Consider the following 27,966-nt stretch of genomic DNA (forward strand, 5'->3'; position numbering starts at 1 on the left):
TCAATTCCCTTTCTGCATTCGGTCTTCACAGTGAGGAACCTTGCTCTGCAGTTGAAATTCTGGCTCAGAAACCCAGCAGCACAGCCTGAGAGCCAGCAGCCTCGCGGTCGTCTTCAGAGGGCCTGTGTGATGTGGTTTCTAATCCTCACAGCTCACCTGTCTGTGGCCGTGATAAGCAGCCTCCTTCTGCCCGTCTGCACCAGGAACGTGCATCCAAAGCAGCTCATTTACTTCTCTGACATGTATTTCCTCATGTTTAAACATGTGGCTTATGATGGGTTCACAGACTCAGAGCCCACTGGAAATCAGAGAATGTGGCCCAGAATAATTTGAAAGGTGAAAAGTAAGAATAAAAATGATGCCAAGTGATGCCAAATGAAATGACAGTCCCAACCACGGAATGAATAGACCTGATTCCAGATGCTGGTGTCAGGATGGCAGACGGACCCCAGTCAGTCCAGTGGAGAGCACATTTTCAGTGCTGGGAGCCAGGGAGTTACCTGCCTGGCCTGTTGCCGTCTGTGCACAGGATTTAACTTACTTTCATTCTCCCTTCATAAGGGGTAAATGCGACCTTCGGAAGTCACTGTGTTTCTTTTCCCTAGTTGCTGGCTTTTACTGCAAGCATCAGGCTTTTACCCATCAGTGAAATCACAGTGGCCTTCTGAGTGTGGCCCGTGTGTATGGTGAGGAGACCGTCGCCGACTGGCAGCTGCTGAGAGGCCTGCAGGGTGGGGCCGGCAGCTCAAGTCCAGTCTCTAGCTGAAATCTGTGTTTGTCTTCAAATCTGACCAGACAGATGGTTGCTGCCTGAATGGTCCGGCACTAAGGTTTCACAAAACAGTTTGAAAACAGTCTCTGGGCTCTGGCTCATGGACCATGACTCTTCTTCAGTCCCGATTCTCTGCGCACTCTCGTGCGTTCATCTGACCAATGAGCATCTTGGCCATCATCATTTACTTCTTCATGCTGGGACGCTGGTGGCTTCCTCTGAACTGTCTGGAGTGGGGGACATATACAGGCATGAGGGAACATGAGAACCCCTCAGCGCACGGGGGAAGTGGTGCATGTAGACATGGCAGATTTTCGGAGATGCATGAGATTTTCAGAAGCTCCTCGAAGTGTGAAGAGCATGGCTTTCAGTCCTGGCTTTCCTGAGGTGGCCCACAGCATCCGCGATTCCCGCCACTCTCGCTCCGCAAGGCCATCCTTTCTCTGTTCCTCACTCCACCGAGGCCAGAGATGCCCGAGGCAACAGTCAAACTAACAGAATAGACCTGGTCCAGGACCCGCCTTGGGATGGAGCCACCCCGCTCACCCACGGGCACCTCATTATGAGAGCTGCGTGTTGCGGGAATCCAGGAAGGCTTCTGAGTAGAGGGTCATGATTCCAGCCCACTCCTGCGAAAGATCAGTATTTGCCAGGTACAAAGGAAGAAGAAAGCAGCTTGGGCGGAGTCGTGAAGCTGGAGGTTGAGGCAGAGGGCATCGCGTCCCAGAAACGGAAGGTCAGCCTGCAGCTTCAGCCACATGCGACTTACAGAAAGTCACCTCTGGGAGTGTGTTAACATATTAACCTTCCCCCAGAGTTGCTGAAACCATTAAAAGGGTAACTGCTTCCGGTCCCATAATTCCAGCTGAGAGCACACAGGCCTCTGAGGATGGAGCCTGGGCACACACAGGACAGCAGCCAGCAGGCTGGTGTTTCTCCAGTGACCTTTAAAGGGGAAAAGAGGCTGTGGGTCTTGGAATCAGTCAGGTCTAAAACGATGCTCCTTTTCAAAACCTGCAGGGACTTCCTGACCTTTACTCCGAGCCAGACAAGGGCCTGGGGGCAGTGGGGACGGAGTTAGAGGCTGGGTGCAGGGATGATTAGCCACCTCTCCAGCTCTCATCCCCCGGGCATTCTGGGGATGAAAGTGACCTCTGTTTGCCTCTGCACAGGGAGCATTGTCCTGGGAAGTTGGCAGGATTTGCCGCCAAGGTGCGAAAACATGGCAGCATGTTTAGCTACTGGTTAATTGCAAATGGGTATCTGAAAACTGGATCCATCCTTAAAGGGGGCAGGAACAGTGGTGTTTACTTGACAGAGGACCTAATTCATAAGCAACAGGGAAGGTCCTGCGTTCCATTTCCCCTGCGTATTGATTCTTGAAAGCAATAAACAGTATAGTTTGCTGTTTCGTTTTGGTGAGTCATTCATTTCTGTCTCCTCTCTCCTTCCTATTATGCAAAGGGGTTGGCCAACCCGAAGATGGAGAAAATAGTTGATTTCAGGGTAGTCTTTTCCTTGTGCTTCATCAGAAGCCCCCTGCGGTCCAAGCTGGCTGTTACTTTTTAGTGTCTGTGCTTTTCCATAAAATAATATGAATAGCAAACAGAATTTTGGCCTGGAAGACTTTGCTGGGATGGAAAATGTGACTGCTGTGATCATTTACCCCACTGGGATTTATTGTGAAAGTATCTCGGCTGCATATCTAAATTGGGTAGTGCTGGCATCACTTTTGTTTTTCATAAGAGCTCTAGTCCCTGGGCTAAATGTTTCGCGTAGATTAGTCCTCACCAGCTCCTGTAAGACAGGTGCAATTAATGTCTCGCTTGCAGAGGGAGGCGCGGGTGCCAAGGGCAGGCTTCAAGGGGCAGGGACGCCCCACACACAGTGCAGAGCTGAACCCCGGCTGTCTGGCTGCAGGCGTGGAGCCTTGAACTGTGACTGTACTGAACACCCCCTCCTCCTGCTGAGCTTTTCAGAGCACAGGAACCATGGGGTTAGATGCAGGTTTTGAGTCTCCAAAAGTTGGGTCTTGTTCACATGTCTCTTCAGAGTCCACCATGATTTAAATGGATTTGCCTCCACATTTTCTTGGAAAAGGAAGAGGATGGGTGATGGGGGCGTCTCAGCGCAGACCCCATCTTTCTTCCTAACACTCAGGGTCGTGTTTTACTTGCAGAAGCTCTGAGCACCCATGGCAGGGCGCATTCCCACATACACATTTTGCTTAAACCCAGAAAGCACTGAAGCAGATGCATGGCCACTGAGCCTGGCCTGCCCGCGTCTCAGCGCAGACCCCGTCTTTCTTCCTAACACTCAGGGTCGTGTTTTACTTGCAGAAGCTCTGAGCACCCATGGCAGGGCGCATTCCCACACACACATTTTGCTTAAACCAGAAAGCACTGGAGCAGATGCATGGCCACTGAGCCTGGCCTGCCCGCGTCTCACTCAGCGACTATTTGCCAAATAGAGTTCACATTAACAAGACAGAAGAACAGGAAAAACAACAGAAAGCCAAAGAAGGCGTTTTTAAAATGTCCCGGAGCCCAGTTCTATGCTCTTTGTATATGGTCCATGTACATGGCCATTAAAACAGACAAAATAGTGTGATGGCTGATGAGCGTGACCATTCAGAGACCAGCCTTGAGGTGGAGATAGGAAACATGTACACTTTTCTTTCCAATGGCAAAGCCTTTTCCAGAGAAATCTTAGGAGGAAAGGTCAAAGTTAGATGATATTGTATTAGATTTTATTTCTAAGACACGAGACTCTCAGAAGAGGAATAGAAAACTCTCCGACTCCTTGTCTTGCCCAGAAAACTAAACTCATGTCAGGGCACCTGGGGGCTGATCATGTCTCAGGCTTAAGCTTCCAGCCCTCCCCGATGATCCTTCTGATGCCAGGGTTCCCCCACCACCCCCAAGGAGAAGGGCCAGGAGGGAGGGGCCCCAGTGACTGCCCTCAGCCCTCCTGGGGAACCATGCCTGTCTTCCTCAGGCGAAAGTTGGTCTTGTCTTCATGATAGGGCTGGAAAATCACTGTGCTCACAAGAAACGGAAACATTGGTGGCTGTGTGGGGTCACCCCGAGTCACGCTGACTTGACAGTTCTATCAAGTGGTATGTGCTTGAGACCATGTGGGTTTTAAAGATGGTCTGACATTCAGAACGCTTGCTGTTTCAAGTCGTTGTTCTTTTAAGAGGAACGTGGAAAGTCGTTTGATCTGCTTCTCGATAGCCGGCCGGGACAGCTCGGTGATTAACGCTGTGCGAGGCCTGCCTGACACACAGTTCTATTCTCTACCGTCTGTCATTTGTGGTCGGTTCATGTGTCTTCATACTAGAAATATAGCCGAGCGTTTGCTGACACTTATTTTAAAGAGTTTATTGAAAATAATCACAGAACGTATGGATGGCCCTGCTAAGCAGTGTATGTGCATTTTTAATTATTCACACAGTCATCCTGCAGAGGATCTGGTAGTTAACAGAAAGGATTCAACAAGCCCAGCTCACCGGCCTGGCTTGCTCTCTGGCCCATCACAGGGTGGGCTGCTTGCTCTGCCCGGCTTCTCCCACCCGCTCCCCACCGCTCCTGAGGGTCCCCGCACAGTGCTTCTCACAGCCACCCCGCGCACCCTCACCTGACCCGAGAAGCACTTCCTTCTGTGGCAGCGGCCCTGGGTGTCTCCCTGCCCCAAACACAGAAGTAGGAGATGCAGGCGGCCCTGGGCGCGGGACCCTTGTTCAGGGCATGAGGCTGGACCAGAGCAGGAGAGAGACAAAGATGACAGAGAAAGAGACAAAGAGACAAAGAGACGACAAAGAGAGAAAGAAGCAAAGACACGAATGAGGAGAGGGACCCAGGAGACGAGGCGGACAGCCTGGCAGCAGTCGGCCCTCCCGAGGCTGGGCCACCCTCACGTCCCACGCTTGGACCCTGGTGCACCTGTCCTTTCCTCTGGCATCGACTCCTCCCAGAGCGGGCTTGACTGGGCCTCTGGCACCTGCAGCCAGAGAGCCGGAAGAGAGCCATGATGCCCCCAGTGGGAGCATGAGCCGTGCTTACTGTGTGCCAGCAGGAAGGGCAGCAGTGCTTGGAGCTGCTGCTGGGTGTTTGCAGGCAGTGATCTGTGGTGGATGGCAAGCCCTGAGGGGTCCAGGGAGTCCGTACTCTATGGGGAATCTCAGAAGGTTTTCATGAGGAAGTATCCCAGTCCAAGCTTTAAAATGTGTCCCTCTAGAATCTGCCCTCCTGCCACGAGGAAGTGACCACAGTGGCAGAGACTCGGCCGGGCGCACATGAGGCCACTGTGTGTGCAGTTTCCAGTTGCCACATGGAGATGCGCACACCTGTGTGTTCAGTGTCCAGTTGCCACATGGAGATGCGCACACCTGTGTGTTCAGTGTCCAGTTGCCACATGGAGATGCGCACACCTGTGTGTGCAGTGTCCAGTTGCCACATGGAGATGCGCACACCTGTGTGTTCAGTTTCCAGTTGCCACATGGAGATGCGCACACCTGTGTGTTCAGTTTCCAGTTGCCACATGCAGATGCGCACACCTGTGTCCACTTTGACTGACCTGGAAGCTGAGCTGCTGGGAAAAAGGTTCAGGGAGCAGGGCCTGCGGGCGCCTCCATAGGGTAGGGAGGCAGGCACAGGACACGGGGATGGGGAAGGCGGGCACAGGACACGGGGATGGGGAAGGCGGGCACAGGACACGGGGATGGGGAAGGCGGGCATAGGACATGGGAATGGGGAAGGCGGGCACAGGACACGGGGATGGGGAAGGCGGGCACAGGACACGGGGATGGGGAAGGCGGGCATAGGACATGGGAATGGGGAAGGCAGGCACAGGACACGGGGATGGTGAAGGCGGGCACAGGACACGGGGATGGGGAAGGTGGGCACAGGACACGGGGATGGGGAAGGTGGGCACAGGACACGGGGATGGGGAAGGCAGGAACAAGACATGGGGATGGGGGAAGGCGGGCACAGGACACGGGGATGGGGAAGGCAGGCACATGACATGGAGATGGGGAAGGTGGGCACAGGACATGGGGATGCAGGAAGGTGGGCACAGGACTCGGGGATGGGGGAAAGTGGACACAGGGATGGGGGAAGGTGGGCACGGGACGTGGGGACGGGGGAAGGTGAGCAGGGCCACCAGGAACAGCCACAGATCACGGGGCTTCTGTAAGAGTCTGGGAGCTGTGGTTTGCTTACAATTGTTCATCAGTTAGAGCCTGTTAGTTTCAAATATAGCGACATCGTATAGTAATGAGAATGAAAATCCTTTTTAAAAAGGTCGGCCTCAGTGTTCTTGCCCATGGGTTTAGGGTGATGTGGAAATTGGGGTGTTTTGCCCCGTTTCAGACACTGTCCTCAGAAGAGGCCCCCGGCGGTCAGTGTGCGTGGAGGCAGCTGGAAGGAAGGAAGACAAAGCCGGCCTCCTTCCTGGGAGCCAGTGCGGACTGGGGAGCTGGTGAGGTGGCAGAGAGCAGGTGGGACAGGCCCTCAGCTGCCAAGGCCAAGGCCCCCTGGCTCCGAGCTGCGTGGGCTGCTGAGTGAACGGGGCGAGCTGGCTCAGCCACGGCTGCAACTTTTGCAGGGCCCGTTGTCAGCAGTCAGACCCGTGTCAGTGCCTGGCCCCGCAGAGTCCATGGCCTCGGTTTCCAGAATTCATTTCTGATTTAAAAAATAAAACTCCGTGATTATTGGAAGACAGGGACATGAGTTCCTCAGATCCTCATTGCCCAGGGACACTTCCAAAGAAGAAGGGAAAGTGGAGACCTGCTGGCCTAGGCCTGCGACTGGTCAGCTCTGCCCTGGAGCGACACCTGCTGACCCGGGTCCTCCATGGCTTCCCAACGTTTGGTGACGAGGGCCGAGGCCTTTGGGGAGTGCCCAGAACAGCCACCCAAAAATTCAAAGGAGGTTCACGCCAATTCTGAATCATCGGGGTAAAACCAGTTCAAATCTGAGTTAGGAGCTGGACAGGACTTTCCGGTGAAAATGACTGAGGCATTTGATAAAAAGATATTCATGCTGTCGGTTTGTGAACTCCTATGGGGGATCTATTAAAAATTAAGCCAGCCATCGTCAGCTGTCACATCGGAGGGGCAGGGCGGCAGCAGAGCCTCCTGTGGCTTCTGCAATGGCTTCATCTCTTCTCTCACTCAGTCATCGGCTATCACAGGATCTCCGGGCAGCAGAGAGCAGACCTGGTCTCTTGGGGCCTGTCCTCCTCTCCTCCCCACTCTGCCATCTCCTTTGCCGCCGTGGTTTGCCACAGTGGCTGCAGGGTCAGCAAGAAGCATGATCTTAAACCCTGATCAGAATAACTGCATTGAGGATGAAAATTATACACTAGCATCAGGCAGGGCCACAGTCTCTCTTAAAGGGCGGTAGAGACTTAGGTGGACACTTGAAAATAGGCCTTGACAGGAAGTTTCAGAAATGAGCTTGGAAATTGGGACGGTTTTAATGCAGCTGCCCTGTTGTTTTTCTGTAAAATTATTTTTATCTTCCTTTCCTCTCATCTTGCCAGATAATTATGATAAGCTTTTTTCGTATGATTGAGATTAGGCTGACTAGCCAGCCCCACTCTGTGCTGTAAAAGGCAGATAATGAATTGCAGAGTTTTTCATATCATTTTTCCACCTTAGAGCATAGGCAGGACTTATGTATTATTGAAATGCAGAAAATGTTTTTAAGAGCATTCATGCATATTCAGAATTCAAGGAAAACCCGGTTAGAGGCATAACTGCCATGAAGGGAAGTAGGCAAAGCCTATATCTCAGTCATGGGTTTGCTGGATGTATATTTTTATAGTAGACAGTGAAGGAAATTGGAAGAGACCACGTGTCCTACGCTGCGTCCATGTGAAGATGCGACGCTGGTTTATCCTCATTCCTGGTTCTCTGAAAGTTCCACTGTGGGAAGACAGGTATGATCTGAAGTACTGACCCCACCTGATACAGGAGGCAAGTGTTGAAATGGCCCAGGGAGGTCATAGAAGGTCAGTCATCAGGCTGGGTGCAGTGACTCACGCCTGGAGTCCCAGCACTTTGGGAGACGGAGACGAGTGGATCACTTGACGTCAGGAGTTCAAGACCAGCCTGGACAAAATGGTGAAACTCATCTCTACTAAATTACAGAAATTAGCTGGGTGTAGTGGTTGGTACCTGTGGTCCCAGCTACTCAGGAGGCTGAAGCAGGAGAATCACTTGAACCCAAGAGGCGGAGGCTGCAGTGAGCCAAGATCCCACCAATGCAGCCAGGGTGACAGAGAAAGACTCTGTCTCCAAAAATAATAATAATTTTAAAAAGGAAGATCAGTCATCAGTGTGCCCTTCAAGATCTCCGCCCACATCCCTGGGCTTCTGGCAGCCATCCTCCGCTGGCTGTCCTGTGTGCTCTGCCCAAGGCCTCCCTCGCTCACATTTGCTTTTGCGCTGGATGGAAGGTGACAGACCACAGCGCCTCGTGAGTGTGGATGGAGAAGCTGAGAAGAGCGGAAGACAGCAACACCAGGTGCGCGCAGGGTGCCAGGTGCAAGACACTTCACGGAGGTTTTCCTCACCTTGTCTTCAAAACCACCCTGGGCACGAATGCATCATGCCCATCCTACAGATGAGGAAACTGAGGCTTACGTTATTTGCCCCAAATAGTAAGAGCCAGAGCTGGATTTGAGCACGTCAAGCCTGAATATTGTGACGGATGGGGAGCTGTGCAGTCTGTGTTTTCAAAGAGCATTTGCAAAAGGCAGCTAAGACAGGTTGGGCTGGAAGTCTGCTCAGGAGGAATGTGAAATCCAGGCTCCCGGAGGCTGGTAGGGCCATGTCCTCTCTGGATCTGTGTGATTTAGAAAGGACTGCCACGCCGTGGCACGTGTGAAGCCTGTCATGTTCCACAGGCTCTGGAAGCCGTTTGCTTTGGAGAGGGGAAAGACCCCCATGGAAGGTTGTGGCTCGGCACATTCCTAGAAACGGGGAGTACTTGGTTTCCTTAGGAACAGTTTGGCATCTGCTGAGACGTGGCAACAGCTCCTGAGCCAGGCAGAAGCCACACCACCAACAACCCCATTCTCTCTCCGCCTGCTCTTTTCAACTCTGAATCATATCTGAGTGTTTCATGCCAAATAGGATGAAATTGCCAGAGTTTTTCATTACAGAAAACAAATTGCTGAAGGCAAATACACTGCCAAGGGAGCCGGCGACGTGAGAGTCATGCATTCGAGTCGGAAACATGCAGTCAAATGCAGGCATTGATGCAGCTGCTCGTCTCCAGAAGTGCCAACAGTTGGGGAAACGGGAGCAGCCTCTGCCCGGAACTTTTATCCTCACCTTCCCCACCCTGCTGGTAACCCACGGAGACCAGCCTTCTGGGGAGGCTGAAGTGATTTTGGGGCCTGCCCAGCTGCCACGGCTTGGCACAGTCGTTTCTTGGTTAAGTTTGATGTCAGGAGCTCCATAATCTGTTAAAGCACAATCGAACTAGAAGCCAAGGCTTTAAAACTGAATTACAGCCTAAAATGGCCACACTAAAGCCTTGTACTTATTTGGTTTTCTGTGAGTAAACTTGACATATGACGTGTTTGAAAAAAGAATGATGCCTTGGGCATGATTGGTCTGTGAATAATGGGAAAGCGCTTTCATCTGTCATGTTTTAACAAATGCCATTCAGTGTTATTCGGGTCCAAAGTGGAAGAATGAATGATGGCGAGGCCTGGGGATACAGGTCGGAATTCAGTTTCATGGCTCAGTGGTACTGAAAGTGGGTGTCACAGATTCGGGGAAGAAAAGAACCAGCCCAAGTCAAGTGTCTGCAGTTGCTTTCATTTAGAAAATGAGAATAAAAGTACTGTTTTGGAATATTCTGGCACATAGATTTACATAAAATTCTATCTACATTTGATTGAGTGTATTGATTCTGTAGCACAACTGAATGCAGGTTTAAAATGTGTGACCGAGGTTAAGGACAAGCTCTTTAAGAGTCTGCCCCGCGAGGTCTTCCGTCTAATCCAGAAAACGAGTTATGTTCCTTGGTACGTGTGTCTGTGACTGAACCAATTTCATGGTGTAGGAATCATCTGTTCACACGACTCTCCTGGCCGGCTGCGAGCCTGCGGGCCGGTCCTGCCCGTGCTCTGCTGCACCCCAAGCATGCCTCACATGGTGCCGATGCTCAGGTCCTCATCCTCAAGGGTCAGTCGAATACGAGTAGCCGGTGAAGCTTCACGTCCTCCCTGCCAGCAGGTGCGTGACGGCCCCTTTTCCCACGACTGGGAGGACAGGGGTCACCCGGTTGCTGCTCTGCCTGTCCTCAGATCATCCCTCTAAGCTTCATTCCCAGGACATGCTCTGTAGGTGAGATCGTAAATGTGGAAATCATTGTTGAAATGATCACTTAGGAAAGGATTTCCATCATCGTTAGTCTTCCATGAGGAGGGTGGAGGTGCTTAGTTCCTCAGCACTTTCAGGCTGTGCTGGTTTCTTCAGGATTTCTTGACAAGCCTGCCCAGGGCAAGGGGCCTCCATTAAGGAGCCAGCGGGGAGGTTGGGACCACAGGGTTCTCTACACCCCTGCAAATTCCCACCTGCAGTTCACGGGAGGCCTCATCTCCTGGACACAGATGCCCGTCTTGGGGTTGGCCATGGCAGGAGGACGCCACAGGGCTGTTATTCCATAGAGGCCACTGGAAGCCACCTGCACTATCGGTGAGCTTGATGAATCTCTTTTCCAAGGTCAGATTTTGATGCCAGAAAAGGAGTGGCTGAAAGAGAAAGAAATGGGAGGTGGGCAGATGAGCTCCCAGAAGAGACACGGAAAGGAGAGCCGGAGGCCGGGCCCACGCTTTGTCTCCACTTTATGTCTGCAAAGGCTGGTCCTCAGCAGCTGTGCAGGTAGCGGGAGGTGGGTTGCAGCGTGTAAATACAGACACATCACACAGGAGAGTCGGGGCTTTGGAGCCAGAGAGAACTTTAGGATACATGGTTTCATCAGCTCTGCCGCGGAGCAGCTGGGGATTTACTGCAATCGCTAACATCTCCAAAGCTCGCTCTCCTCCTTTGCACGATGGGTGTGATGCCGTTTTGTCTTCTGCATTCAAATGGTGCGTGTTCTCGTCTCTAGGGCTGGCAGCTGCAATCAGTGCATGTGATGTCCAGAAACAGCCACAGGCTGGCTCCTGTCCTGCAGATAGGTACACGCAGGGGGCATCGAAGAAGGGTACCTTTCTGTCCTGCAGATAGGCACACGCAGGGGGCATCGAAGAAGGGTATCTTTCTGTCCTGCAGATAGGTACACGCAGGGGGAGCTGGGTTGAGGGTGGGTGAGCACAGGCATGCCATCCCACTGTGACCATTTCATATCTTTTTTCTGAAATTGATTACGGGAAGACACTAGATTGAACCCCATAGACTCGGCTGTCATACACTTAAATAATCTGTGCCGTTAGCTTCTGCCCACAGCCCAACTTCTGTAAAACCAAGGTGTAGCCATGTTCAGATTCATCCTCCAGGGCTGCTTTTCTAGATGCCTGAGAAAACATGTCCTCCTCGGTGTTAGTATGGACTGCAGGAGCTTGGGAAGCAGCATTCCATGCTGAAATGTGAGCTGCTCGTGAATGCAGCGAGCGTGCTTCTGATGTGTGGAGTTGGTGTTTGTCGAAAAATGCCACTGGCTGTGCGGCCAGCACGTCTTCCTCACTGTGAGTCTCCTGTGAGACACACTGTGCACTGAAAGCTCTGGACCCTGGCGGAGTGATGGGTGAGGGACCGCTCTTCTGTGGGTGACTTTCTAGATCACAGCACTGCCCTCATCTGCATGAGGGAGCAGAGCAGTCACTTGGGGGTAACCCGCATTAGAGGAGGAAGGAAGCTGCGTCTTTACCCCCCATTTTCATTCAGGCCGTCTCATTCCAACAAGGACGACAGTTCAGATGCTGTCTTCACCAAAGACTGCTGGATGCCAAGTGCTGTTAGGATGTTTTATACTTAGGCATATAGGGTGGTGGGAGAAAATTTGGAAAGCACAGAAAGTTTAAAGAGGAAAATAAAATGTGGCCACAGTTGCTTTCATCAGAGACCATCGCTGTGAGCATCTTGGTTCATTGCCGACAGACATTTTCCACAGCAAACCTGGATCACAAAGAGTATCGAGTCTGCATGTACCATTTCTCACATAACGTTACAATGTGACTTTCTAAAACACTTAGAAGCTTTCTAACGTGCCACACTGTAATTGCACCACAATTTGCTTAACCACTCTGCTTTTATTGGGCATTTAAAGATCAAGGCATATCAACTTTTTTTTTAGACAGTCTCGCTCTGTTGTCCAGGCTGGATTGCAGTGGCGTGATCTCAGCTCACTGCAGCCTCCACCTCCAAGAGTCAAGCAATCCTCCTGCCTCAGCCTCTCAAGCAGCTGGCATTACAGGCATGCGCCACCATGCCCAGCTAATTTTTATTTGTGTACCTTAGGTTCTGGCGTACATCTACAGATCATGCAGGATTGTTGCATAGGTACATACTTGGCAAGGTGGTTTGCTGCCTCCATCCTCCCATCACCTATATCTGGCATTTCTCCCCATGTTATACACAGGGTTTCACCATATTGGCCAGGCTGGTCTCGAACTCCTGACCTTGTGATCTGCCCACCTCAGCCTCCCAAAATGCTGGGATTACAGGAGTGAGTGACTGCGCCTGGCCTCAATTTTTTTAAAGTAAAGGACATGGGCATCACAACTCACTCTGAAGTCATTTGCACAAACCCAGGACAGGTGGCATCAATGATGAAAGCTGTCATTGTTCCTGCCACATGGTAGTGCCTCACGTGTGGGGTGGAGGTGGTGCCTGTGGAGAAGGAACAGAAGCCACTGCCAGGCATCCATCAGGTGCAGAAAATTCAGACAGTACCTCAGTTAAAGAATTTAAGAGCATTTCAAAGTGAGCATCTTTTCATGTTAAAATGCCTTTAAAAGTTCTATCCAGAAAGGATGTTGTGTAACAAAGACACTGAGGGAGGGCGATGGGCAGAGTCCTGTTGAGAGGGTGATGGGCAGAGCCCTATTCTGTGTTTGTGTGGAAAGGCAGTGACTCCAGAGAAGTCCATACAGACAGGGCAGCCTGGGCCACAGCCTGTTTGGTGGGTGAAGGTGACATGGGCCCCTGGTAGACTGATTACTTTTGTTCATCCCCCAGTATTGGGGACCTTGGCTCGGCTGTGCATAGATGCCCCTGCAGCCCTGTCACATGAACTGGCCCAAGCCCCATGCAGGAAGAAATGAGCAGAATCTCTGGGCTGTGGGGTACGAGCACCTGTGTCTTCCTAAAAGCTCCCCAGGGTTATGGAGACAAGATCTAGCCAATAAAAACACAGGACACACAGTTAGGTTTCCATTTCAGGAAAACATTTGACGGTGCATGAAATATAAAACAAAAGTGCTTGGTTTCTCTGAAATTCAGATGTAACTGCCATCCCATGTAGCCTGGCAGCCCTAACGAAAGACTGCCAATGAGTGAGCCCAAGAAACACTAAGGCTGACTTCAGGATGCTGTCCCTCACCTCAGAGGCTTAGGATGCTCTCCCTCACCTCAGAGGCTTAGGATGCTCTCCCTCACCTCAGAGGCTTAGGATGCTCTCCCTCACCTCAGAGGCTTAGGATGCTCTCCCTCATCTCAGAGCTTAGGATGCTCTCCCTCACCTCAGAGGCTTAGGATGCTCTCCCTCACCTCAGAGGCTTAGGATGCTCTCCCTCACCTCAGAGGCTTAGGATGCTCTCCCTCACCTCAGAGGCTTAGGATGCTCTCCCTCACCTCAGAGGCTTAGGATGCTCTCCCTCACCTCAGAGGCTTAGGATGCTCTCCCTCACCTCAGAGGCTTAGGATGCTCTCCCTCACCTCAGAGGCTTAGGATGCTCTCCCTCACCTCAGAGGCTTAGGATGTTCTCCCTCACCTCAGAGGCTTAGGATGCTCTCCCTCATCTCAGAGCTTAGGATGCTCTCCCTCACCTCAGAGGCTTAGGATGCTCTCCCTCACCTCAGAGGCTTAGGATGTTCTCCCTCACCTCAGAGGCTTAGGATGCTCTCCCTCATCTCAGAGCTTAGGATGCTCTCCCTCACCTCAGAGGCTTAGGATGCTCTCCCTCACCTCAGAGGCTTAGGATGCTCTCCCTCACCTCAGAGGCTTAGGATGCTCTCCCTCACCTCAGAGGCTTAGGATGCTCTCCCTCACCTCAGAGGCTTAGGATGCTCTCCCACACCTCAGAGGCTTAGGATGCTCTGCCTCACCTCAGAGGCTTAGGATGCTCTCCCTCACCTCAGAGGCTTAGGATGCTCTCCCTCACCTCAGAGGCTTAGGATGCTCTCCCTCACCTCAGAGGCTTAGGATGCTCTCCCTCACCTCAGAGGCTTAGGATGCTCTCCCTCACCTCAGAGGCTTAGGATGCTCTCCCTCATCTCAGAGGCTTAGGATGCTCTCCCTCATCTCAGAGGCTTAGGATGCTCTCCCTCATCTCAGAGCTTAGGATGCTCTCCCTCACCTCAGAGGCTTAGGATGCTCTCCCTCACCTCAGAGGCTTAGGATGCTCTCCCTCACCTCGGAGGCTTAGGATGCTCTCCCTCACCTCGGAGGCTTAGGATGCTCTCCCTCACCTCGGAGGCTTAGGATGCTCTCCCTCACCTCGGAGGCTTAGGATGCTCTCCCTCACCTCGGAGGCTTAGGATGCTCTCCCTCACCTCAGAGGCTTAGGATGCTCTCCCTCACCTCGGAGGCTTAGGATGCTCTCCCTCATCTCAGACCCTGATCTGAGAAGCTGTTTCAGGACATGGACATGAACAGCAATAGCCTGAGTTTTGAAGGCCTCATTTCTAAGTTTGTAAAATGACCTTTACTCTGTCTTTAATGTAGTGTTTTCTGGGTATACATGGTGGGCATATCTTTAAGGTGTCTTTGGTATGAAACTTCATTAAGTAGAGGTTGCAGTGTTGGGACCTCACGCTGTCCATGTTTGGAATTTAGATCTGAAACAGGTTATATAACATACAAGTAGTGTCACTTTTCATGGGAACAATGTTCAGGTTCAGCTGCAGGCAGATGCGATTTCATCTTGCCGTTTTGCAGATATTTAACTAAGAAATAGTGCACCTTTCTACTTCAGCACTCACTGTTTAGTTTGTTTTCCGAGTCTGGAAAAATGCAGAATTAAGTCTCTGTCACTCTTAGCCATAACAGAGTTCCTCCGGGGATGATGTCGTGATCTCTCGGAAGGCGCAGTGGTGTCTCAGCTGGTCAGGCCTGCAGGGCTTGTGAGTGGCGGGCATGGGAGTGACTGGCGCACGTGGTGACTGGAGTGTGGGCTCCACCTCGTGAGCCTTCGCAGCCATCTGTTCTGACAGAGCCACTGATCGTCATTCTTCGTGGAGTGGGGTCGCCTCATTAGTGACTTTGAGACTTCCTTGGCCTGAATTAAGTGACATTTAACCACTGGTAAAAATTCTGCAGACTGTACAGGCTGCTTCTGTTGAGACTTGATCCTCAGTCCAAAATAAAATGATGATCATTTCTATGGTTTTCAAAGAAAAGCCATTAGTAATCATTACGGCGGTGGCTGAGCGCGGCGGGTCCACAGCTGCGGGAGAAACGGAGGAGGAAGCCAGCATTAAAACCAATCAATGTCATTGTTCTGATGGAGCAGAAATGAGTCCTCAATTTAAACAGCCTTCAAATCCTGTCATTAAGGAAGGGCTCCAGTGAGCTTTCCGTAAAAGTAAACTTTTCAAGAGTGAGAAGAGTCTAGAAGTGTGGCGAGCTCAGAGGGCTGAAGCCTGCGCTGCCTCTGCTGAGGGTCCCTCTGCGTGTCCCAGAAGCAGCTCCTGTGGACAACACCCAATGGGGGACCACGCGTTGCTCCACAGACATTGCCACTGCAGCCGCACCCGTGCAGTGACTCCATGAGCCAAGGTCCACGCCTGTTCCTTCCTCCCAAGAGGAGGTGCCGTGGAGCACGTGGCCTGACCTTCCTCTCACAGCTGGGGGCAGAGGGGCCGGGATGGACCCCACACCTCCCTCACTTCCAACCAGGCACCTTCACCCAGCCCCACCCACATTGCAGATAGGTCTTCCACAGCCAGTTCCGTGTGAAGACCTGTGTGCTACCCATGGGAGGCCAATAAGAAGAGGGTCTGAGTGAGACCACAGAGGGCTGTGGGGCCGTCAGCCAGAGAAAAATAGGAAGAACTCAGAGTCAGGCACATTCCACACCTTCCCGGACACCTCCACAGGTAAACAACTTGGCCTCCACCGTCCACTGCCGTCCACCCCATGCATAGGGAACAGGTAGCATTCCTTGGGAAAGACAGAAACGAAATTCTCACCCAGGCGAGAGAAAATACCAGGGTCACAGGGACAGGCTGGATGGAGATTCAGCCTCAAGGAAAGTCCAGGAAGATTGGGGCAGACTGCAAGGCGACAGTGAGTTTGAGCTGTGCAGGTAGAACCGGTGGGTCTGTGTAGCAAGAACTGGGGGGAAGAGGCAGTGCCCCAGGAGCTCAGACAGCTGCCTCCATCTCCATGACTTTGAGACGCGCCTCTGTGGGCCCAGCACATAGACGGCCACCTCCATCTCCATGGCTTTGAGACGTGCCTCTGTGGGCCCAGCACATAGACGGCCACCTCCATCTCCATGACTTTGAGATGCAACTCTGTGGGCCCAGCACATAGACGGCCACCTCCATCTCCATGACTTTGAGATGCAACTCTGTGGGCCCAGCACATAGACGGCTGCCTCCATCTCCATGACTTTGAGATGCAACTCTGTGGGCCCAGCACATAGACGGCTGCCTCCATCTCCATGACTTTGAGATGCAACTCTGTGGGCCCAGCACATAGACGGCCACCTCCATCTCCATGACTTTGAGATGCAACTCTGTGGGCCCAGCACATAGACGGCTGCCTCCATCTCCATGACTTTGAGATGCAACTCTGTGGGCCCAGCACATAGACGGCTGCCTCCATCTCCATGACTTTGAGACGCGCCTCTGTGGGCCCAGCACATAGACGGCTGCCTCCATCTCCATGACTTTGAGACGTGCCTCTGTGGGCCCAGCACATACACGGCCACCTCCATCTCCATGGCTTTGAGACGTGCCTCTGTGGGCCCAGCACATACACGGCCACCTCCATCTCCATGACTTTGAGATGCAACTCTGTGGGCCCAGCACATAGACGGCTGCCTCCATCTCCATGACTTTGAGATGCAACTCTGTGGGCCCAGCATATAGACGGCCGCCTCCATCTCCATGACTTTGAGATGCAACTCTGTGGGCCCAGCACATACACGGCCACCTCCATCTCCATGACTTTGAGATGCAACTCTGTGGGCCCAGCACATACACGGCCACCTCCATCTCCATGACTTTGAGACGTGCCTCTGTGGGCCCAGCACATACACGGCCACCTCCATCTCCATGACTTTGAGACGTGCCTCTGTGGGCCCAGCACATAGACGGCCACCTCCATCTCCATGACTTTGAGACGTGCCTCTGTGGGCCCAGCACATAGACGGCCACCTCCATCTCCATGACTTTGAGACGAACCCAGCACACCCCTAGATGAGGATGAAGCCACGGGATGGGACAGTTAGAGGGACAGACCCCAGGGAAGACCCAAAGACACACTGAATGTGTGTGGGAGCCACAAGAGTCCTGGCAAAGTTGCCCAGATTCTGAACCCGGTTTAATGGCAAAGGGTTCACATTCTAATCCTCTTGTGAGCAAAGGCATCTGTCAGCCCGGAAGGTGTCCTGCCAGCAATGAAAGGAAATGAGTTGAGTTTCAGAAACTGAAGGGAAGCAAGCCCACTGCCTCCTGCCACGTCCTTGGGCAGTGGCTAGAAGCTGACGTGGGTGGGGGCGTGGTAGAAGTGGACACGCTCAGCCTCCCTCGCTTCTTATCCCTGTTCTTCAGGACAGTGCTGACACCATCTGCTTCATAGTTTAGGGTTCTGTGTCCATTTCATTCTTCTTTTAAAAAAGGCCTGTACTATAAGAAGTGCAGCATGGACTCACGACACTGGGGGGAACGTGTTGAATCTCCTGACCACAGTGGGGCTGACCCTCCATGCCACGGGGACGAAGGGCCCAGGCCTCACATTCTGCATCGGGGGCAGTGGATGGACCCAGAAACACATGACAAGCAGTCTTCAGGGCCAGAAGGGCTGCAGGGCCCATGCACAGTGGACGAACGTGGATCGTCTCCTTCCCCTGGTGATTATGGGGTGATAATATACTGTTTCCTTTTCACCCAGAAGTCCAGTGTTTTCTTATGAGCAGTTCCCCTTTTCGTGTGTGAACCTGGTTTTCCCTTGTGACACTTTGAAGGCTTAACTGCTCCTTTTGCCTCCATGTTGGCATGATCTGGGGACAACCTCCCCCCGAGGAGATGCAGGTTATGCTTTAAGACCCATCAGTTTAAAGTGTGCGTTTCCTGTGCTTCCTCCCCAAGCCTGGCAGTCGGCGTTCATGGGGCAGGTCTTGAGAAATGACAGGCCACTTGCCTGGGCACGGTAGCTCCCACCTGTAATCCCAGCAGGTTGAGAGGCCAAGGCAGGCAGATTACCTGAGGTTAGGAGTTCGAGACCATCCTGGCTAACACGATGAAACCCTGTCTCTACTAAAAATATAAAAATTAGCCGGGTGTGGTGGCATGCACCTGCGATGCCAGCTACTCGGGAGGCTGAGGCAGGAGAATGGCTTAATCCTGTAAGGTGCAGGTTGCAGTGAGCTGACATCATGCCACTTCACTGCAGCCTGGGCAACAGAGTAAGACTCCTTAAAAAAAGAAAAAAGAAATGAGGTGCCACTCAACACAGCCTCCTCCAAACAGACAGCATCACACAACAGAGCACAAGGAGCTTCGGACATGGGGCTGAGGCTCAGCTTCACAGAAATCTGACTCTCCCATGGCAGCAGAGCAGTCACTTGACTTCCCCAGGCCTCGATTTCCGCATCCTTGCAACTAGAGATGATCGCTCCTGGCGTAATGATAGAGTGGTTGGGTGGCAGAGTGAGGTCCCGAGGCACGTGTATTTACAAATGTGCATGTAAATTGTTATATTTGCCATTTTTCTTCATCGATTTTCCACAATGGGGCATTGTCAGGAACCACAGCAGGTGGCAGCTGAGCTCCTGGTGATCTTGGTGTCCACCCTTACCTGCCAAGATCAGACAGGGGCCCAGCTTCCAGGTCAGTCAAGTCCTGTGGGTCCATCGTGTCACTATCCAGGTGGGCTGCCTGTTCACATGGTGGCTGTGCTGGGTCTGAGCCTGTGGCTTTCCTGGTGCAGCAGGAAAGATGCCAGAGAGCCAGTGTCACATGCCAGGGGCTGCTCAGATGCCCAGCAGCTGTGGGGAAAGCATCGTCTCCACTTTCAGGACAAGGAGAGGGAGCCGAAGACGTTCACACTCCCATGTTTCCTTACCACATGTCCCAGGGCCCCTTCGCTTCCCCTTCTGCTGTGCTTCTCTGAGCCAGGGACTGAGCTGACCACGGCAGCCAAGACCATCGGTGGTGTTGCTAAGGGGCCGCCATCATGAGGGGTCAGAACGTGGTCCATGAGCCAGGACTGTCCCGGCCCCGCCAGACGGGTGTGCTGAGACCATGGCATGCTTGGGTCACCAGGCTGTTAGAAACGTTTGACTCTGTGCCTGTTGGGAGGCCTCTTCCTGGAGGACCCTGGCTTCCGTCTGTGGCTGTGCTGACGTGAGCATCTTCGCCTGTCAGGACATGGATCACAAACACTGATCATCTTGCAGGCAGCCCCAGTTCATTTGGTGGCCATACTGGGTCTGTTCCCGCGGCCTTCCCCAGCATGCTGTCCGTTTCTAGTGTCTGCAGATGAATGTGATATTTACCACCCACCCGAATTCAGTGCATCTCTGATGCTAAATACTGCATGTCCATCTGCAAAGCACGTAACGGTCCTCATGGCCGCTGAGTGTCGGCACCCAGGCCTGTCCCAAGAGCCTCTGATGGCAAAGGATTGGCCCATGTGTGGCTGATGGACAAAATGAGACTGTGAGCATTCATAGACAGTGACCTGGGGACCCAGCACGGTCCTCCTTCAAGTACCAGAAACCCGAGCCCGCTTGATACATAGAGAATGTAAAATGCCCACTGACTTCCCTGAAAGTCTGGTTTCTTCTTGCAAGTAATTCCGTCCTGGAGCTACATGGCCCATTGGTCACTCATCTGCCCAAAATCCTTCTTTTGTCTCTTCTGCCTCTTTGTCTGGGGGCATGTTCTGCTTCCCTCCATCATCACTCAGGACAACTCTGATGTAGGTCAGTGCGGAATCTGTACATGAGACACTGTGGTGTTGGTAGAAGCATCACAGGGCCTCGTGGGGCACCGAGAGGAGAACGTGGGGGCTGGAACCCACAGATCAATCTGTGCCTCTGACCTGAGGATCGTGGGGACACAGGAACACGTGGGGGCCGGAACCCGCGGGTCTGTCTGTGCCTCTGTCCTTGGAGGATGGTGGGGACACAGGAGCGCATGGGGGCCAGAACCCACAGGAGTGCGTGGGGGCCGGAACCCGCAGGTCTGTCTGTGCCTCTGTCCTTGGAGGATGGTGGGGACACAGGAGTGTGTGGGGGCCGGAACCCGTGGGTCTGTCTGTGCCTCTGACCTCAGAGGATCGTACAGGAGCGCATGAGGGCCGGAACCCACGGGTCTGTCTGTGCCTCTGACCTTGGAGGATCGTGGGGACACAGGAGCGTGTGGGGGCCGGAACCCACAGGTCTGTCTGTGCCTCTGTCCTCGGAAGATCATGGGGACACAGGAACGCGTGGGAGCCGGAACCCACGGGTCTGTCTGTGCCTCTGTCCTCGGAGGATCATGGGGACACAGGAGCGCGTGGGGGCTGGAACCCGCAGGTCTGTCTGTGCCTCTGTCCTCGGAAGATCGTGGGGACACAGGAACACGTGGGAGCCGGAACCCACGGGTCTGTCTGTGCCTCTGTCCTCGGAGGATCATGGGGACACAGGAACACGTGGGAGCCGGAACCCGCGGGTCTGTCTGTGCCTCTGTCCTCGGAAGATCGTGGGGACACAGGAACACGTGGGAGCCGGAACCCGCGGGTCTGTCTGTGCCTCTGACCTTGGAAGATCGTGGGGACACAGGAACATGTGGGAGCTGGAACCCGCGGGTCTGTCTGTGCCTCTGACCTTGGAGGATCGTGGGGACACAGGAGCGCATGGGGGCCAGAACCCACAGGTCTGTCTGTGCCTCTGTCGTCGGAGGATTGTGGGAACACAGGAACACGTCGGGGCTGGAACCCGCAGGTCTGTCTGTGTGTCTCTCCTTGGAGGATGCGCTTCACCTCTCTGATGCTGATTTCCTGCCTGTAAAGTGTCAATGATGCAGCCTCCTGGGCCAGGCTCCGAGGACAGGTTCTGGGAAGCATAGCACTTCCTTCCTTTCTTATGGTGCATTGCCTGAGTCTGCCTTCCAGGAAGCGTGAGGAGCTTGTGACGTGGAGACGACTCTTCGCTAAGCAAGGGAAGGCAAGTGTGGCGTGTGCCACATGGTGATTGCGGCACCCTGCGTTTTTATTGAGGGCTGTCACAGACCCTCTCAGATCCATCCAGAACCCTCTGGGCCACAGGAGAGCAGGGTGGCCATTTCTCTGAAGCTTGAGGTGATTTCAGAGGCGTTAGAAAGGGCACCTGTGTTGTGTTTAGTCAGGGCAGTCTGCGCTCTCCAGGTAGCACCGCGGGCACCGCACACGCCATCCACATGCCCACTGCTGTGGCCAGAGGTCTGCGGCCAGAGGAGAGCTGGATGTTGACTCGGAGGAAGTGCCAGGGCACAGAATCGCAAGACCACCTCATTGCAGCTCCCCAGGAAGGTTTACGGGGCCTCCGGGTCACATGTGAGGGGGCACTGCCATCATCGAGCTCCAGCAGGAAAGAAAGATGACTCATTAAGCACATCCTACCAGAAGGGACCTAAGTGACAGGCTGAAGTGGAAGCCCCCCCGCCCCAGGTTGCCTTGGTGAAAGACGGTGTTTCTCCAGAGAATGCAGACGTGCATTTCCGTGTGAGAATGTTTGATTTTCAGCATTCCTCAGTTGAAGGCCCGGCTCTGTTTTGGCGATGGACGTGTGAGCGTGACATCAGAGGTGGGCACTGTCAGTTTTGCAGCATCCGTCAGCCTCACACCTGGGATGGGAGGGCCTCCAGCCTCTCCCTGGGGAGCTATTCAGTTTGGACCACAGGAAATAAAGATGCTAGATCGAGGAAGCATATGGTCACATGATTTCAGAACATCTCAGGGTGCAGACGGCACTGTAGCTCTATGACCGCCACCAAAGCTGGCTTCCTCGGCCATGCTGCCCGTCCTTCTGACGGCTGGCAGAGCAAACGGTTCTCCTGCCTCGTACAAGGCAGCTGGGAGGGAGAGATGGATGGAAAGAATGAATGTTCTGTGTCTCTTTAAGCACAGATAAGGGCATTTCTGAGGTCGCTGAGATGATCACTTAATTTAAGAGGCTTACTCCTCCTACACGTTTCTTCCACGCTGTCCCACGCTGCTTCCTCACAGATGTGAGGAAGACAGCAGCATGCGCTACCCACCAACGGGGTGCTTGCCTCACGAGGCCGCCAGACTGTGGGTAGGAAGGTGGCAGAGGTATGGCAGACTCCTCTGTCCGCAGGGGATGTGTCCCCAGGGCCCTGGCATTGCCTGAAACCTCAGCCAGAACAAATGCTTGTAGGTAGATCTTTCCTACTGTCGTCGGAGTCACAGATGGACTCAAACATTTTCGGACTGAACATTGGCCGAAAGAGGTAAATTATTCTCTAAAGACCTAGAATCCATAGAAAGCATGTCTGGGTGAAGATAAGGGTCATGGAGGCCCGGTTCCCACTGTGCAGAGGAGGCCTCCAGGCAGCTGCAGAGAGAATGGGCGGCAAGTGCTTCTTCTCACAGTCAGTTCCCTCCTGGGTCTGGAAGAAGGAAGAAGGAAGGGAATTCTCTTCGGAATGTAGAATTTTCCCTGCAAGAGTCGGCTTTGCCGGACAATTTCAAGATACGTCCAAAAAATAAATAAATAAAACCCAGACATTTGGGATTAAAATGTTTTGATTTCCTTCTTTATCTGCCGCGTGATGTGGTGCCAGCGTCAGTTTGGAAAGTGAGCCACGTGCTGTAGGGTAAAGAAAACCCCTTTAATGAGGTGCCACAATTTGTAGGGCATGACTGTTAGATGGCACTTTGGGCGAGACAGAAAGAAAGCCCGAGTGTGACGTTCCCTGTGCCCACGCACCCATGACAAAGCTCAGCTTAGGCGTCATGCACACTGAGAGAGTGACCCGAGTGACCGTAATGCAGTCAGCACTGAGACCATGTACTGTAATAGGAGGAATGCGAATGTGATCTCTATTTCTCTCTCAATTGCTCACTCCACACCTCAGGTGACTGAAGCCACAGGAAGGGAACCCCTGAGAGGTGGGGGTGTTGTCCGTACAAGATTTAGGCTGAAAACACAAAGCTTCCTGAGACAAGGAAGGATGGGAACCACAGGTATCCTGACACACATGCTGAATTAAGCTCTCCCAGCTATAAGGCCTCACCACACTCAGAAACCTTCGTGTACCCTCAGCCCGGGCTGGATTTTTAACTCTGAATGGTGTTGCCAGAGCCACACGGCTTCCACACCTCCCGTTTTCTCAGCTGATAAATACCAAGGGCAGGAAGAGATGAGTCAGTGAAGCATTTGTACTCCTAAAATTCAAGGCTGACCTTCAAACGTCACCACTCCTTATCCTTGGAGGGCTGTTCTCGAGATAATTAGGCGTCTTCCTTGAGGAAAGTGCAGGCTTCCGATAAGAAGCTTGTGCTGTGCATGAGCACGTGGCTTTGCTAAACTCCATGTCTGCTGCTGCTGGCGTTGTTAGAGGAGCGCTCCTACTTGTCACTGCAGCTGTGTGGTTCTGGCTTATCATTCCAGTCTGCCTGTGAGAGCACCTGCCTTACCTGTGTGTGTGTGTGTCTGTGTGTGTCTCTGTGTGTGTGTATGTGTTTGTGTGTCTCTGTGTGTGTGTCTGTGTGTGTGTGTCTGTGCGTGTTTCTGTGTCTGTGTGTGTGTCTGTGTGTTTGTGTGTGTATGTGTTTGTGTGTGTGTGTCTGTGTGTATATGTTTGTGTGTGTCTGTGTGTGTCTGTGTCTGTGCGTGTTTCTGTGTCTGTGTGTGTATGTGTTTGTGTGTGTGTGTGTGTCTGTGTGTGTCTGTGAGTGTGTATGTGTCTGTGTGTGTTTGTGTGTGTATGTGTTTGTGTGTGTCTGTGTCTGTGTGTGTGTCTGTGTGTGTCTGTGTGTGTGTCTGTGTGTGTCTGTGTGTGTCTGTGTCTGTGTGTGTGGCTGTGTGTGTGGCTGTGTCTGTGTGTGTCTGTGAGAGTGTGTGTGTGTGTGTGTTGAAACTCCAGCATAAGGAGGGCTGAAGCTGAGGGTTCATTGTTTTGCATTATCTCCAAATTCCATTCTCACCCAGCTGGATGCTCTGTTCTCACATTAATCACACATGTGACGATGATCTCCATGGAAACTGTGCTTAATTAGAACTGTCTGTCATCTTTCTACATGAATGAGGCCATTCCAGCCTTTGGTTTCATATTATACATAATGTGGTCATTTGGCAGATGTATCTTATTAGCTGAAAATGCAACTGAAAGTATGCAGAAAGTGCTGTTCGCCTTGAAGAAATGGGGCTGAGTTATGTTAACTCATTTGAATGCACTGTCTTGTAAAATACTTAAACAAGTTCAGATAGCTGCTTCTCATACACATACATATATTTAAAAGCAGTAACCGGGAGATGACTTCCAGTTACTGGTCTTACTTCACATTTATTTGAGAGGCCATCATATTCTCTTCCTCAGCATCTCACTTTGCCAAATCTTCATCTTCCTTTCCCAGCCTCCTACCAACTTGTAGAAAATGGCAGATGCTGATTTGCCAAATCAGAGGTCGTGATTCCAGTGTCGATGGCTCCAGCATCGTGTCCTGGAGTTAATCCTTTTGCAGGCTACAGCCTGGCTAACTTCATCTAACACTTGGGTAGGGGGTGGGGGCACATGTGAGATGTGCCTCAAAGCCTGTCCATGAACATTGGAAACCCACATGTGTGTGCAAATATATGCCTGGAGTCTGAATATACAATCATATAATTATATGTTTGAGATATGTGCCAAATGGTGACAAAGATGTGTGTCTGTGTGTGTACATGCATGTGTCATCCTTCTGATACATTTCCCATAAATAACATGTTCACATGCACATGGAACCTGGTGCCAAATGCTCCCTCACCTGACACTCCCTGCCCCCCTCCTCAGGCCACTCCCACGCCTCTCACTGTGGCTGGCATGAGCAGAGCCTCCCTGGGATGTTGCTATGTCTACACTGCCTTTGCAGCCAGGTAGAAAGCAAGGCAGCCTGAAGAGTCGGCACCTGGTTTCCTGGGCAGAGCCCATAGGAGGAGAGGCACTGGATGATCCTCCGTCCAGCTCCCCAGGGATGAGTTAGATAAAATCACAAGTGTGTTTGTCTCCACAGTCCTGTGGCCCCACACATGGAGGGAGGACAGAGCTCGATGACCCCCTGACCTCTGGCAGCCACGTGGTGATGTCATTCTAAGAAAGTGATGTCTGCTTTTGTGTCAGCAGAGTGAGCAGTGGAAAATCAATGCCAGTGACCTGAAAGGTCTCCCAACAGAGGGAAATGGAATCTGTGGTCTGGTCAGAGTGGACCTAATATGAACTAATATTAAGCACTAAGACCATAACTGCAGGCTTTGAACATTGCAAAATGAGGCTTCGAATAGCATGAAGCTTTCTAGACAGTAAGGGAAGTCTTTATCATGGGCGAACCAGGGCCTTCGTGGGGCTCACCCAGCTGGAAAGAACTGGGGAAAATAAGAGTGGGCTGATTTTACTGACGTCTGCTCCAATGCAAATAAGACCTCATAAATTTGAAGTCAGGCCAAAGGTGACGCTGAGAATCGTTGGGACCCACGGCCCGTGTCCGTGTCTGTGGGAGAAACGTGTGCGTCTGTGATCACAGCGCTGTTTTACAGAAAATGATGTTCGTTCCTGAAGTTATTGGCAGAAAACGCCGGGCTGTGAGCAGTGACATTTGAGGAAATACGAAGTTGTCTGTCATGTTTGAGCTGTGTTGAGTGTGGCGGGTTTTGAAGATGTGCTGGGGGTGACTACAGTCTACACCAGACATGCATTAATGAGTGACTTTGTTTCTGTCTTTGCAGAGGAAGAAGCTGGAGACCTGGTCCAGCCGGGCATCAGCTTTCCGGGGCCGGCAGAGGAGGATCTAGGTACAGTACAGACGTCAGCCCTGCTGTGGGGCTGACAGAACGCCGCACACCCCAGGCACCTCCCATCATGGGGCCTTCCCACCGTCACATGTTAGCATGTTTGCCTTTAGAGAGTAAGCTAAGAACTACGTAAAATGGGGCACCTTTTTCCAAAAATAATAGTTTTTAAACACTGCTAAGTGCTAGATGGGGAAGGGCTGTTCCTGGCCCTCAGGAACGGAGGCCGCCACTCACATAATCGATACACGTGTCCAGAGGTGAAGGACCCTCCTTCCTCGCGCCTCTGTGACTACATATTCGAAGCAGCCTCAGGAAGCAGGGAGCTCCCGCATCTGCGCTTCTCACGTAGCCCTTACCTGGCAGGAAGCAGCAGCTACACACACCGCGGGCGGGTGCTGAGCACGAGCTGCGCTTCCTCCAAGGGCCCTGGGACGGCCCATGTGGTGTAGTTTCCCCAGTGCTGGTTAAATTCACATGGGAATTTCGTTTCTGAGCTGCCACCGACACAGGAAAGCTGGTGCCGTATTCGCCATCTGTCTTCTGAGGTGGCGCTATGCTCACAAGAAGGCCGAATGCTTCCGCTAGAGACGTGAAGCGGTGAACACATTCAACATCACACGGGTGAATAGAATCAACGTGATCCGCTAGAGACGTGAAGCGGTGAACACATTCAACATCACACGGGTGAATAGAATCAATGTGATCCGCTAGAGACGTGAAGCGGTGAACACATTCAACATCACACGGGTGAATAGAATCAACGTGGTTCGCTAGAGACGTGAAGCGGTGAACACATTCAGCATCACACGGTTGAGTAGAATCAACGTGATCAGCTAGAGACGTGAAGCGGTGAACACATTCAACATCACACGGGTGAATAGAATCAACGTGATCCGCTAGAGACGTGAAGCGGTGAACACATTCAACATCACACGGGTGAGTAGAATCAACGTGATCAGCTAGAGACGTGAAGCGGTGAACACATTCAACATCACACGGGTGAATAGAATCAACGTGATCCACTAGAGACGTGAAGCGGTGAACACATTCAACATCACACGGGTGAATAGAATCAACGTGATCCGCTAGAGACGTGAAGCGGTGAACACATTCAACATCACACGGGTGAATAGAATCAACGTGATCCGCTAGAGACGTGAAGCGGTGAACACATTCAGCATCACACGGTTGAGTAGAATCAACGTGATCCGCTAGAGACGTGAAGCGGTGAACACATTCAACATCACACGGGTGAATAGAATCAACGTGATCCACTAGAGACGTGAAGCGGTGAACACATTCAACATCACACGGGTGAATAGAATCAACGTGATCCGCTAGAGACGTGAAGCGGTGAACACATTCAACATCACACGGGTGACTAGAATCAATGTGAAACCTCAGCTGAAGACGGACGCCGGTCAGTGGCTCTGGCACTTTGCTCTCTGTGGTTATTCTCTAGCCTGGAAGATTGTCAGCCTCTTTCTCAAGCCACCGAGGGCGTCTGCGGTGATGGCACTCAGGGCTGGGTCACAGATCGTGAGTTCAATTTATACAAATTTGCATTTTTAAAAAACATGCTTCAAACTTTCAGCCAATGCATGTGTTGCTGGTTTGAGCGGCCTCAGGAATAGTACTGAAAACGGAAGGAGTTCACTTCGTGTGAAGTTCTGATTTCTGGTAAAGAAAACTACAGCCAAAGAATGTTTCCTGTTCAACTGAAGATCATAAAGATGGGTAGAGTTCTGACGGAGGACAGCGCCGTCCACTGCGACCGAGGCCTAATTTCACTGCCAGCTGCCATT

At 52.2% G+C, this 27,966-nt stretch overlaps 1 protein-coding gene across 6 annotated transcripts in view; it reads left to right on the forward strand.

Annotated features, from left to right (window-relative positions):
* Positions 1-27,966, forward strand: part of DLGAP2 (DLG associated protein 2) — a 923,452-nt gene that overhangs the window by 708,454 nt on the left and 187,032 nt on the right. For all 6 annotated transcript variants that reach the window (XM_054243655.2, XM_054243654.2, XM_054243652.2 and 3 more), the window contains one exon: positions 26,096-26,161. In XM_054243655.2, the coding sequence (XP_054099630.1) occupies positions 26,096-26,161 (66 nt within the window). The remainder of the gene's footprint in view (positions 1-26,095; positions 26,162-27,966) is intronic.

The sequence above is a fragment of the Callithrix jacchus genome, chromosome 13 (genome assembly GCF_049354715.1).
Source record: "Callithrix jacchus isolate 240 chromosome 13, calJac240_pri, whole genome shotgun sequence".
Lineage (NCBI taxonomy): Eukaryota > Metazoa > Chordata > Mammalia > Primates > Cebidae > Callithrix > Callithrix jacchus.